This window comes from Cydia splendana, chromosome 27 (assembly GCF_910591565.1).
Source record: "Cydia splendana chromosome 27, ilCydSple1.2, whole genome shotgun sequence".
In the NCBI taxonomy this organism is placed as follows: domain Eukaryota; kingdom Metazoa; phylum Arthropoda; class Insecta; order Lepidoptera; family Tortricidae; genus Cydia; species Cydia splendana.
The window spans coordinates 6,757,893-6,772,930 of record NC_085986.1 but is presented as its reverse complement, the minus strand read 5'-3'; the positions used below and the strand labels follow the sequence as shown (position 1 = coordinate 6,772,930).

At 39.3% G+C, this 15,038-nt stretch overlaps 1 protein-coding gene across 1 annotated transcript in view; it reads left to right on the top strand.

Moving 5' to 3' along the window:
* Nucleotides 1-8,134: 8,134 nt before the first annotated feature.
* LOC134803794 (copper-transporting ATPase 1) overlaps nucleotides 8,135-15,038 on the top strand; it is a 69,096-nt gene continuing 62,192 nt past the window's right edge. Inside the window, exon 1 of the mRNA XM_063776629.1 lies at nucleotides 8,135-8,331. Coding sequence (XP_063632699.1) covers nucleotides 8,285-8,331 — 47 coding nt within the window. The 5' untranslated portion in view covers nucleotides 8,135-8,284. The remainder of the gene's footprint in view (nucleotides 8,332-15,038) is intronic.

The following is a 15,038-nucleotide window of genomic DNA, read 5'->3' as shown; positions in this document are numbered from 1 at the left end:
ATACTTCGTACATAAGTTCCGAAAAACTCATTGGTACGAGCCGGGGTTTGAGCCCGCGACCTCCGGATTGAAAGTCGCATGCTCTTACCGCTAGGCCGCTAGGTCCTTTATGTAAATTTCCACCATTTTGAACATTTTCCTTGGTACCCTGCCTTTCGAGCCGATGGTCCCGGGTTCGAATCCTGATAAGGGCATTTATTTGTGTGATGATACAGATATTTGTTCCTGAGTCATGGTTGTTTTCTATGTAAGTGTTTAAGTATTTATATATTATATATATCGTTGTCTGAGTACTCTGAGTACCCACAACACAAGCCTTCTTGAGCTTACCGTGGGGCTTAGTCAATTTGTGTAAAAATGTCCTATAATATTTATTTATTGGAGTAAAAGAGGAAGACGCCCGCAAATTTGCGTACTTCTGTGTTCGCGGTAGGCCCTCCGGTATTCCGGCGGCTCGGTGCATATTTGACCAATATTGCGCATCAGTGATTTGATTGCGTTGCCGGCAGGGCTTGGTCGACCGAGTGGAGCGAGGTCTTAGACTCAAGTAAGGGATATACAGAGTTTCTTTAGATACAAAACTTGAGTAAGGAGTGTATTAGTGAATTATTCGGAAAGGCAATCCATATTTGAAATAATAATAATAATAATGGGGGCTTTTTGTGGGGGCCCATCTTGTGAGGGCGAGTCACCGTCTGCCGGAAATAAAATTGCATACCGTTTTATTAGGCAGGCGTCCGGTTTTTTACCCCATAGCTCAGTTCTTAGTCCATCGCTTTCACCCAATAACCTAGTTCATTTTAGATTCCATCAACTCTCAATAGTCCTTACACCCTGGCGGGTGCTGCCTCTGCGTGCGTCCCATGACACGGGCAAGGGCAGCCTCCGCTCGGTGTACCCCTTACATTTCATTAAAGTGTCAAAAGGGCCTCTACGTGTTGGCTTCGGCTCCGCGCACGCCTCCCAAAGGTCCGGAACACCATTGTTCCGTGATGGGAAAGACATACAAATAATAATAATAATAAAATGCTTTATTGCACACTACAAAAGAAATGGTACAAAGGAGATAAATCGTTAACTTTGCAAACTGTTTTTTTTTTCTCTTTTATTAGTTTACTCTCTGTCCATTTATATAGGTAATACAATAACTCTTTATAGCACACCTCAAACAACAACAAAAATCAGATACAGACAATATTGGGACTAGATTGCATTTGGTCTTATATTTAATTGTCACGATAAGATTAAGGAAAAGTATTTGTCAACGTAAAGTATTTGATAAGTTTCATTACCTACCTTGCTCTTTTTAGGGTTCCGTACCCAAAGGGTAAAACGGGACCCTATTACTAAGACTTCGCTGTCCGTCCGTCCGTCCGTCCGTCCGTCCGTCCGTCTGTCACCAGGCTGTATCTCACGAACCGTGATAGCTAGACAGTTGAAATTTTCACAGATGATGTATTTCTGTTGCCGCTATAACAACAAATACTAAAAACAGAATAAAAGAAAGATTTAAATGGGGCTCCCATACAACAAACGTGATTTTTGACCAAAGTTAAGCAACGTCGGGAGTGGTCAGTACTTGGATGGGTGACCGTTTTTTTTTTGCTCTTTTTTCGTTTTTTTTTTTGCATTATGGTACGGAACCCTTCGTGCGCGAGTCCGACTCGCACTTGCCCGGTTTTTATTTATTATTATGGTGTTGTGGGCCTTTGAGTGTCGCATCGACCAGCATTGATCTATTGTGACGGCCCTTTAAAGTTCATTACTAAGGGCTGATTTAGACGATGCGAGAACTCGCATGCGAGTTTCATACCATTGCGGGTTTTGATCGGTCGGTTGAATTGGACGTAACCAACAGTGCGCAATGTAACTAAAATCGTATGCGAGTTCGCGCGCCGTCTAAATCAGCCCTAATGCCCGTTGCATCCAGAAAGTTCCAGATTCTTTGGGCCGTAATGTTCTGTAGGTACCTCATAGGGTTGCACTACCTTGCTCTTTACACACTCTTATAAATCTTCGCCGCGTATATTTGTATCCCACCAAAAACATTTAAAATGGGCTTTTACTGTAAATAAGTTATCAGATCTCGGCAAAAGCCATTAATTAAAACCAAAATATTACTTTGCTAATCCGCGAAAAGATAACGTGCTAGTCAATCAGTGCTAACCCGTTATACTTACTTTCGTATTTTTACATGCAATTAATATTCCCACCCTCCCACCGCAAAAATAAATACGCAAATAAATACAAAAAAAAAAATAATAAAAAAATAAATAAAAGCCATTAGGTATATAGCCAAGCCCCTAAGCCCTGACTTTACAAACCTTACACCTTGATTTAAAAACTATAATCTATTAATCTATTGCATATTGCTGGTCCAATGGGGCCTCGCAAAGCCAACCTTTTTATTACCTTGGGAAAACACATTGAAACGGGCCTCGCAGATGCGGTTTTCGCCCAGGCCTAGATTCACGCTACGCCACTGTAATCATTGATGCTATGTGCCGTCGTGTCTTTCCGACCCAGAAATCCACACGAAAATGTCAATTGTCAAATCGGTGAAATAGACGCCAGGCCCCGTAGACAACGTGCCAATCGCTATCGCTCCGTAGCGAACGAAACGTAATTGTCACTGTCACACTAATATGGAAGAGTGATAGAGAGACAAAAAGCGATTCGATGGCGAAGCGCAAGCGATTATCACCTTGGCTAGGCCGCCTGATCAGTCGAAATGTTTGAAAACTTGGAAATAGCAGTTATTTCCGATATCGTGGTTGGTTGTAAAAGTTGTTCAACATGACCTACATATTTACCCCGTCAAGTTAATTGCACATTGATAAAAAACACTGTATTAATTACTAATCGCATCCTACATTTCATCGTATGATGGGTACTATCAGTTATCACTTATCAGTATTATTTTTATCTATTATATCAGTTGCTTAAAGTGTGGACGCTATCATGAGATACTTGATATCGCCAAGTCAATTAATGGGTTACGAAATAGTCAAGCCTACCAGTCCATAGATAACCACATGGTATAATGATATACTCCGCCTGGTACTCTATTCCCGTCTTTTCTAGGTCACCTAACTGACACAAGCCTACGTCATCATGCGACAGCGCTATATGATAATATGCGATAGCGCTATATATAGCGGCCATGTTATTGTGACGTAAGCCTGTGTCACTCTGGGAATAGAAGACCATGTTTTATTAGACCATGAGCTAACCATACACGGTGTAACATGAGGAAACCGAATAATTTCAACCACGCATTTCTGAGGTCAAAAGAAGGAAAAAATGTAATATGAGTTTAGGTCGGTTTCGCCAAAAAAAAATTGTTTTGTTTTTTTTTTCAATTTTTTTAATGTTTGTACATAAAAAATAAATTTTATTGGTAAACTTGTCACTTAAAATTGATATTTACATTTTTTTTTCGTAAAACCTACTTTTTGCAAAGTGTTACTTCTCACTTTTTGACATCTATCAATAAGGATATTTAGACTACGTCCCATAGTAGCAACATCACCATCAAAAAGGTCTTTTACACTATGTAACAATAAAAACTTGTTTTTTTTTTTAATTAATATTATCTGTGAAACTAGGCGAATTTCAAAAAAGTTTATAGGACATTTTTCTCTCTAAATACGATCAGGAATACGCTGTTAAATTATTCGGTTTCCTCATGTTACACCGTGTTTAAACTTCTTACTAACCGCCGCAGTTAAATTGTAGACCTGTAACTCAATATTTACTGCGTTGTATTGCGTCTAAAATCTGAATAGATTCAATAAAAGTCAAGCACGGGTTCACTGAATATCATTAACAACTTAATTAATCATTGTTACGAAACTAAAGTATAGGATTTTTCATCACACTTGCTCGTAAAAGGTTGTTAGAGTTAGACCGAGAAAAGTCTGCAACGATTTTAATAGCACACGTAGTGCAAGTGTTATTTTAAACGTCAAACTTTATTAAATAATGAGGTATAAATAACACTTGCACTGCGTATGCTATCAAAATCGTTGCAGACTTTTCTTGGTCTAACTCTATTTCTAAAACAGTTGCCAACGCAATAAACCCCAAATGATATTTACGCCGGATTTAATTTTAATGACTATCATTATATTTATCGCCTAATCTTTGTTAAAAACTGATCATTTTGCTTTGATTGAAGCGCTGTCTGTGATAAAACTATATCTGTGATTTGAAACATTGAAAACATGTTGTGTTTCACAGATAACTTTTTTAAACTAGTTTCAAATATAGCTACGGCGACAGTGCTTGTTTAGATATTTTTGACCAACTCTACCGCTCCGATATGTCTAAAGGCCAGGCCACACCGGCTGCGCGCGCGTAGACGTGCACGTGCACTAAAGGTTCCGTCACACAGGCGCTTTTGCGGGCGGCGCGTGAGCGGGGCGCGCCGCTTTTACATATAAAACGCTCACGCCGCGCTCACGCGCCGCCCGGAAAACGCACCTATGTGACGGAACCTTAAAATGTTGGAGCCGCGCACGCACACGTCACGCAAGTGGTGTGTCGTCTCTCATAAGGAACTGTATATTACAACGCACTCGCACTCGGTGTGTACAGACCTTATTGGCGACTGTATTCTTTTTTTTATTGAAAAATATAAAAGATAGTTATAAAAGTGCGCGCATGATCAGCTCCAGATCGCATCGCCCGCTTTTACCTCGTTCGGTAACCGCAGCGACTTTCACCCGCGAATTGGAGCGGTGGCGTAACAGATTATAATCGTTTAACGTGGTATTATCAGCTCTATATTACTTCGAGTTGTATAAATAAATAAATTTCACCACACCAACCCGAAGCAAATATTAAATTTAAAATATCAAACAAAAAAAAACCAAATCAAATCCAAATGAATGTTATTAAATATTTATCATCCAAAATCATCATTAAGTCAATTCTACCAGCAAATATAAGAAAACAACTCAAAATTTGCATTTGATTACTTTGCCTCACATGTGAATAATATGCAACTTTGCTATCAGTTTATGAAGTGCAAAGTAAGGCTTTCCGAGCTGGTGTGGTGAAAAATAAATATTTGGGGACAATCGTATACAGATCGACCTAGCTCCAAACTGTATCCGATTATATATAAGCCTAGCTTATATATAAGTTAGGCTTGAATTTGACAAAATTCTTATATTTAGATGGCCACTGCTTGGATGTTATACAGTAAAAAAAAATCGATGAGGCTTAGCAATTCTGGTATAGTTTGTAGCTTTCTAATAGAGCCCCGCGGCTAATCCTTTGCCTATTGTTAAGTAAAACCGCTCTCGTGCCACGTGCCACAACCACCTGCATAAAAAATCGTTCGTTCACTTTACCCAGGTAATTGAATTACAACTCCTATGGAAATTGCAATAAGATTCAAAATGAACTGAATTGATGAATTTTGTTACAATGTGTGTGGTCCGTTCAACTCGCCGGCACCCAGTACTTCGGTTACTGAGTGCCGGCGAGTCGAACGCTACAGAACCAGTCTAAAATGTGTCATCGAGATGCGTAACAAAGGCGCGTTATCGGAAAGCGCACCTACACTGGTTTTTTGAGCGTTGGACTAGCCCGCGCTCAGGTGCCAAATAAAATAATTAAGACCCTTTTTTGCAGGTAAGTAGCACTTGCGGTTTTACTTAACAATAGACAATAGGATTAGCCGTCGGGCTCTATTAGGAAGCTACGAACTATACCACAAAGGATTAACCTCAATTTTTTAAATATAAATTCATGCAGCACACATTTTAATTCGGATTTGTTGATTTGATATGGAATGGCCCACCCATTTGACCCATTGAAATGATTTTTTTGACAAAAAACTTATTTGTGTATATTCATTTTGAAGGACCATGTATTAGAATCTATGAAGATTTACCTAAAGTTTAACCATTCCCACTTTTCTGTTAATCGTTATTGACTGCATATGAGGAGTGTCCAAAAGGGCTTATTTCTGTACGGTTTTCATAGATAAATAAGTCCTTTCGAAAGACACTCTCTAATCTGAAAGATAAACCGTTTACATAGTGATAGTTGTTATCATTTAGTTTCTAGAATACGTCCAAAGTATATCGACGTGTTTCACGTTATATGTTATTTGTGTGATATAATTATATTTATCAGTGCGATGATTGTCAACTAGACTTCGTGACAAAATAGTGGTGAATGGAGAGATTTTTAGTCTATTTAAAGGGGCCCACAGATGACCAGTTCGCCGGACGATATCAGCCTGTCAGTTGTTCGGGGCTGTCAAATTTTGCGTTTAACTGACAGGCCGATATCGTCCGGCGAACAGGTAATCAGTGGGTCCCTTAAAAGTGTTTTGTTAGGTACATAGGTGATAATAATAAGGTATCCTAAAAGGGTCAAAAGTGATTATAAAAGTAGTATTCGATACAATCCGTGGGGTCAATGGGTGTAACCGGTCCGGTATTTGTAAAAAAAAATCAAACGTTGTAAAGGGCAAATATCTACTTTTGAGGAAAGTCAAAAAACAAGTTTAAAGATTCGTAGGTACCATATAAATATACTATAGTAAGTTATCATCATTCGCGTACCCTTGTCCCATTCACTTGGGGTCTTGCTTTTATAGGTATAGGTAAATTATTTTCCATAAAGTCAAAGGCAATATCCAGAGAGGAAAATGGGAACCTTTCGTCCAATATCGTCATTCATTAGGGCCATACTAAACTATCCATGGAATAAACACACTCTGTAACTCTGTATAACATTTTACTGTACTTTCGTCCAGACTGTTAAAGAACTGACAATATAATATTTAAAACTTTCGCTTAAAAAAAACGGTATTAACTCACATTTATAGACGGGTCTATCGCGAATTTATCATCAGTCATCATCAGTTAGCCGCGACCATGCACGACCAGTGGAACCTGTGTCGAAACGTCGGTAAATAAACGTAATAAAATAAATTCGCGATAGACCCGTCTATAATTGTGAGTTAATATGTTAACTGACAGTTCATAAACCTTATTAGGAAAGGCATAAGGTCCAAAGTTAAGTGTGTTGGTGTTTGTATGTAAACAAACCCGTGTGCAGTAGTGTCGGCTGCAACTCTAACGAGTGTCTTATCAAATCTCTAATCACTAGATATCACGACAAGGGCTCTTTAGTGACGACAAAATAACTCTGAGCACAGAATAAATAATAGTACTAGGTACAGAAGACTCACTCTCTAACAAAACGCGTCTGTTACGATCAGGACAGATATGGCCGCTAGGTGGCGACAGCGCCACGCGCGGCTGATGGCTAGCCACCAAAATTGGTGTGGAACGGATGTACTTTTAGCTACCTGTAGCAAAGCGACGAAATTGCGGAGTGAGCCACGCCTGCTCTGAGTAGGGCGATCGTGTGATTTGTAATGTTTTAAGTGTTGTAAGTGTTGAAATGTTTCTCTATACTCGTGCCGCCCAATGTACATTAGGATGTACACTCAGTTTCGATGGAATGTCAACCTTAATTAAAAACAAAGTAGGTGGCATTTCATTTGTCTCGTAAAATATTCGAACAAATGAAATTGAGCCCAATTGAAAATACAACAAGATTCTATATTCCTTGGCTATAATTTTGTATGGGGGGCGGCACGAGGCTATACAAACTACCGTTTCTCTATACAAACCATAGAGTTATATAAAATAAAAGAGTGGTAACTCCATACATCAGTTTTCTTACCAAAACGCGAGTTATTTCGTAGTCGTTTATTTTTTGCCATTTTTATATATTGTGACCTTTTTTGCCACTTTTGTGGTATTTCTAGTCAGGATCACGAGCCCTCTCCATCCTTATAGGAGAAAAAAAAGTGTCCTAAAATTTCCATACATTTTTCAAACTTTCCTTTTTGTTACCGCCATACAAAGTATATGGGGAAATGGTAACACAATAGGAAAATAATTCTGGGACATTTTTTTATCCCATTAGGATCGAAGGAGCTCGTGATTCTGAGTAGAAATAACACAAAAGTGGCAAAAATGGTCACAATATATGAAAATGGCAGAAAATAAAGGAAACGCTCTCATCTCCGCCTCAGTGGAAAGGCAGCCTATAGACATAAATTATCAATTTTAACATCACAAGTTATTTGTAGTCATCAAAAAACTTTTTTTTTATCAAGTGCAAATTAACCTAAAAAGCGTTAATTTGATTAAATCAATTGTAGAACAAGCGATTATAAAACGATTACTGGAGTTATAGACCGATATGTGTGAGTGAGTGCAACATAGTGTGTGACAGGGAGGATAACATGTCGCGGAACGTCAAGTACCAGAGGCTGGACGATGTCGAGATCGGGTGAGTTGATATTTCTGACTTGTATATAATAGTTATTTATGATACAAGTGCGGAAAAGAGGAAATTCGAATTACCTATTCGCACGTGTATTGTACAACGTTTTACAGTACATACGAGTATGGCCCTTTAAACTTTTGACATATGCACGAAAAGTGCTATTTTACGCACTAGTGCGGGAAAATAGGACTATATGTACTGTAAAATATTTTTTTATAGGCACCGTGCGTTGGAGGGTCTGCCATCTTGTGGCATGAATCGGAAACATAAACTATACATTGACACTTCACGCCAAAGCAAGTGCCGCCCTCTACCGTTCATGTACGTTTTCTTGTGCATTGTAGATTCTGCCCTCTTGTGGGCTACCTACATTAGAAGCACAAACACATTTACACTTCGCGCCAATAAACAGAGGTCACCTGTGCTGCCCCCTATCGGCCTATAGTTTATGCACGTTCCCCATACCCTAGATTTTTTTGCACGAAAAGAATTAGAATTGGGTAGAAAATTAGTGAAAACAAATTCATTATTAAAAAGAAATCTTGTTGGAAAAAAAGTTGTCGTCCATCTCATCTAGCGTCCACGCGTACACAATTTCATACTGGAATCGCCGAGCCAATATCCTTCGGCTTCATTTTTGCGTCCACGCCACCAAATTGACAATTTAATCAGATCGGGGGAAAGAGTGTTCCGTCTGTACTGGCCCTTATGTGACGTCATTGGGGCACCGTGGGCGTTCAGAAATCAATAGTTAGGGGCGGCAGACGCCCACGCAGTTGAGATATTCTATTTATATCGGACTTTCGTGGGCGATGCTTTTAAAAGCTTATATTATACCTAAGTCTAAAATAAGTTTATTGAGAAAAAAAAAACCGGTCACGTGCGAGCCGGACTCGCGTTCCAAGGGTTCCGTAGGTACATAAGTCCGACTCACGCTTGACTGCACATTTGTAATAGCTTTTCCTGTCATCTATAGGTAAAGTTCTATTTTGTGTATTTTTTTCAAAATTGTAGACCCAGTAGTTTTATAGATAAAGGGGGGGGGGGGGGGATGGTCGGACAGACAGACAGACGCACGAGTGATCCTATAAGGGTTCCGTTTTTTTCCTTTTAAGGTACGGAACCCTAAAAAATACCTATTAAGACTCATTCATAGTCCTCTGTGACCTATTTCAAACATTCCAAGTTTTGCGCTCGAAGGGAACGCGGGCGATTTCAGGAATTTCATCTCGAACGCGGGGGCGGAAGGAAATTATCCAGTCATTGTACGGATCGGAAGTATGGCGGATTGGAAATAAATAATAATGTATGTAATAATGTATAATGTTGATGTTTTTGGGGTTCCGTACCCAAATGTGGTGCTGGAGACGGATACTAGGAGTATCGTGGACAGAGTTTCGTACAAATGACCCCATATTAAAAGAACTCGGCATCAGACACCGCCTAATATTATCAACCACAGTGGAGTCATGCATTCTGACCTTCTTCGGCCATGTTTCTCGTCGTGGTAATGACTCCATGGAGCGTCTCGTAGTGCAGGGAAAGGTTGAAGGCACCAGGCCACGTGGTAGATCACCAATGAGATGGACAGACCAGATCAAGGCCGCAACTAAGTGCTCGGTTTACGAATGTACCCGGAAAGCTGCAGTCCGCGACGAATGGCGCCGTATTAGCAAGATCATCAGTCATCGAGATTCACAATGATGACCACGACCACTCTGGCAAGAGTGTACTGACTAAGAAGAAGAATATAATAATGTATTTGTATAATGTTGATGTTTTTACGGTTCCGTACCCACAAAGGGTAAAAACGGGACATTATTACTAAGACTCCGCTGTCCGTCTGTCTGTCACCAGGCTGTAACTCGAGAACCGTGATAGCTACACAGTTGAAATTTTCACAGATGATGTATTTATGCTGCCGCTATAACAGCAAATACTAAAAACAAAATAAAATAAATATTTAAGTGGGGCTCCCATACGACAAACTTGATTTTTCTGTCGTTTTTTGCGTAATGGTACGGAACCCTTCGTGCGCGAGTCCTACTCGCACTTGGCCGGTTTTTTAGTTTAACAGATACGTCAAATGGGAGAACGGTTGGGGTAACAATAGACAAAGGAAATATTACCTAATTTAATTATATACGAACGTGGTTGTCAGGAAACCACTTTTTGCAATCTTTGAATCATGATTTACCAGTCTTATGGACTTTTTTTAACTAGCTAGATTAATTTAGAACATACTCAAAAAAACCGGACAAGTGCGAGTCGGACTCGCTCACCGAGGGGTCCGTACTTTTTTAGTATTTGTTGTTATAGCGGCAACAGAAATACATCGCCTGTGAAAATTTCAACCGCCTAGCTATGACGGTTCATGAGATACAGCCTGGTGACAGACGGACGGACGGACAGCGGAGTCTTAGGAATAGGGTCCCATTTTTACCCTTTGGGTACGCAACCCTAAAAAGCGAGTCCTAAGCCATGCATTTCCTGCTTACAAAACTTTTTGTTTAGTATACAATGCGCCTTTGTTTTCTAAATATTTCCACGCGATTTTACCATTTCACTGGTCACAGGTAGAAATTGCGCCATGGGGTTTGACGTTACTCGTGTCCAAAATTAAAGTGGTGATTAGCGCGGTGTAACTGATACTTTCATGATTTAAAGTTACTTTTAATTGACTGACCTTCGGTGGCGGTTACACGCGGTGGTCTTGGCCTTACGTGGTTTTTGGGACCTTTACTATGGGTAGTGTTGGGAATGCTTTGTGATGACACGATGACAAAAAGTAAGTTCTCTAAACTTAATCAAAAATTGGTTTATCTAGTTAACAAATTATACACCTAAATCTTCCTCAAGAATCACTCTATTGATAGGTGAATTTGCATGAAAATTCGTTCAGGTTTTGAGTTTATTGCGAACAAACACGCAAACAGACAGACGCGGCGGGGGACTTTGTTGTTTTATAAGTTATAAGGTGTTAGATGGTGTTAGTGATGTGTTTTAAAACCTCCATGTGTTTATGTCAAAAACGTGACACAATTTTACAAGCTTTTATTTAGTTTCACCTGTCCCGTTGTCTGTCTGTGTGTCGGACTGTAATCAAATCTTGCAAATTTGACCCAGTTCCCAGATAAATTCCCAGTTTCCGATGAAGCTGAAAATTTGCATACATATGTAAGTTGGGTGACAATGCAATATTATGGTACCATCGAGCTGATCTGATGATGGGGACAGGAGGTGGCCATAGTGGCCATAGGAACTTTGTGATAAAAATTGTGTTTGGGGTTATTAGAATTGTATCGATGAGTATTAGTTGCCTGTGGGAAGAAAAGTACAGTCAGCGATAAAAGCATATACTAAAAATTATCTCTGCAGCTTACTGTACACGTACAGAAATTACATACAATCTTATCCCAAACCCGCAAGATTCAATGCAATGCACATGTAGGTAATACGGTAATACGAAATCATGATTCCAGTCTTAATCTTGAATGTACACAAATTTTAATCTTAACCCTAAAGGTTTAAAGTCCAATTTGCATTATACGTTATTACGTAGGCACGTGACAAACTCGATCGCAAGGTTGTCCTTTCTCCGCCGACCATTGGCCGTATTGTTGTAACACTTGACCTTATTAAGTACCATAAGACTTAAATTACGGCACAGAATAAGTAATAGTAGTAACTTAGAGCATTTAATAACTGGAGTCGCCTGTAAAGGAGCCCACTGATTAACAGTCTGCCGGATGGTATCTGCCTGTCAGTTGTTCGGAACTGTCAACTTTTTGTTCTAACTGACAGGCCGATTCCGTCCGGCGGACTGTTAATCAGTGGGCCCCTTAAGAGCTTACCACTCTGCCGAAAACCTTGCACAATTGTGCAAACTTTTGTATCGACTGACGTTTATCTGACATGGCTATTGTTACGTACGGCTAGTCATACATTTGACGTGCCCCTCCCCCGCAAAAATCGGTAGACTGTTTTGTACAGAGAATGACAGACAGGGCGTCTCCAGTTACTAAATGCTCTAAGAGTACCTAGTAACTACCGTACAGAGAAGAAACTTCCTATACAAAACCAAAGTTTGACAGCGATTCAGGGGCGAATCATGCTGTCCCTTTCTAAATGGCACTATCCCTTTCGGCTATTTAGAGTTGTCAAAATTCAGGTTATTATCTTATCTGTGGTCGTTCACGCAAAGGGACGTTGTGCCAACCCTAATAATTGCTCGGAGCAATGCTGATCGGAAGTATCCGAACGGAGCCGAAAAGGCCCGATTGCTCTAGTTTCCTACCCCATTACGGTTTTAAAAAACCGGTTTAATAACCGGCCAAGTGGGTGTCAACCATGTTTAATACAGGGTTCCTTTTTAACCTACGTAATTTACTTTCTATACATCTCGCTCGCACTAATATGCGAGTACGAGCGAGATGCAGAAGTTAAGTTACGTTCTAGCGTTTATGTCAGTGCCAAACCGGTGATAGCCACACTATTGAAAGAAAACTACAGTCAGGAATAAAAGCCTGTATCAAACATGAATTAAAAAAAAAAAATAATTGTGTTCTGTATATCCTATAAGTAGTCTGACAAAAAAGAGTAGAAATTAAAAAATTAGCAAAACTGTATTGGGAGCATTCCACGGGCTGACCCGTATAAACGCATTTTTCTCAAAAATGGACGGCAAAGTCGACTTTGCCGTTTAAAAAATAGGTCGCGAAGCGCGTAGTTTATGGTCAGTCAAAAATTAAAAAGTTAAAAACATTGCAGTCTCGATTTTGGGACTGCAATGTTGCATACAAATTCCATTATTTGTCGAGTTCCAAACTTTTTAAAAGTTGAAATGGCCATATCAAATGAAGGCACAGGCCCATTAAACAGCCAAACAGATGATTAGTACCGCGACTATTTAGCTGTCTCAAATAGGTTGGCGTATTTTCGGCAGAAAAATACACTTCTATTTTTTTATTAAAAAAATAAAAAGGCGTCAAAGCTAATTTTTTCAATTGTTTCTACTTTTTTCCGTGAAAATATATACGTAAGAACGTTGCTTTTGTAAAATATTTCTATGATATTTATATTTCTTGCACCATTTTTGAGAAAAGCACTATATATGACTCGGCTGGAAGGCTACTTGCTGGCTTCGGATTCAATTAAACGGACTCCCATAGGTCGTCCGTTTAAAACGAATCCTCAGCCTGTAAGTAGCTGCTTCCGAGCCTCGACAATAATGTACTATTATTTCCCGTGTTGCGACTTTTTTTCGGCATTTAAAGCAGGCGATTATTTTTCTGTGCATATTTTTGACCATTTGTCATAGAAAAGGAAACTCTTATACCTGCAAATCTTCAGAACGTTCGCGTTTGTACGGGACAAACGCTAGACAATTTCATGGAATGCTCCAGTGTCGTCCCGCTTTCTTGGATTGATTTCAAAGGAACGACACTACAGTATTGCCACTTTTTAGGGTTTCGTACCCAAAGGGTAAAAACGGGACCCTATTACTAAGACTCCGCTGTCCGTCCGTCCGTCCGTCCGTCCGTCTGTCACCAGGCTGTATCTCACGAACCGTGATAGCTAGACAGTTGAAATTTTCACATATGATGTATTTCTGTTGCCGCTATAACAACAAATACTAAAAAGTACGGAACCCTCGGTGAGCGAGTCCGACTCGCACTTGTCCGGTTTTTAATTTCTACTCTTCCACAAGACAGGCGTAGCCTAGGGTGGCAGTCATAAGTTAAGAAGAACTTGTAAACTTTTTGGCAAATAAAACTATTTATTTTTACACTTTTTGTCAGACTGTACGAGTGTTTAGTCATTGTTTTTAGTTGGAATGTTTGAGTGAGCGTCCAATCAATCGAAAGTAGTCACTCTATAAACAGTGCGGTTACAATGCTGTTTTGGTTTAGGCGTACGATAGAATTCAAATAAATTTACACACATATCATGAACTCTCTATTATGAGTTTAAAAACTGCAAACTAAGGCCAGGGTGAAGATAAATTTTGTTATTTTTCATTTCTCATGCTCTGAAAGAGGGTCATAGTTGTTCTAAAAGGTGTGCAGAAAATGATACGTTTCTGCACTAGAGCATTTTAGGTTCCAAGTACGATTTAATTTTTTTTTTACGATAAGCAATTGGGTACTTTCCTCTACTTAAAATAAATTATTACACACCATGCACGAAATAAAGCACCAGATCATTATTAGAAAAACAGATAACAGTTATTTTTAAACACAATTTCTATTTAATAAATTGGATGGAAGTATAAAAAGTACGTGAGTTGACTGTGACGTCTCTACACACGTTTTCATATAAATTCCATATTAGCAAATCGTTTTGACAGTTCTAAAAAAGAAGCTGATTTGACTAGTAGGAAAGTAGCCAATTGAGATTTGGGTATAAATGGATTTGTTATACAATTTCCATTCTGATATTTGGCTCCCCATTCCATAAATAACGATACTTTTGCCTAAATTGTTAATTGAAAGTACCCTTAAAAATACTATAAAAATGTATACTTAGTCATGTTTAAAAAAAACACATGCAGTTTACTTTCCTCGTATTCGAAATGAAAAGAGTGTTTAACTCAGGTGAAAGGCATCATTTCAGCCTCGGACTATGGCGGCATTGGCGCTCTCACTGCGTTCGAGCGCCAAACTATCTCGGCAGAAATGAGTGCCGTTCATCCCTTGGTTAACAATCTA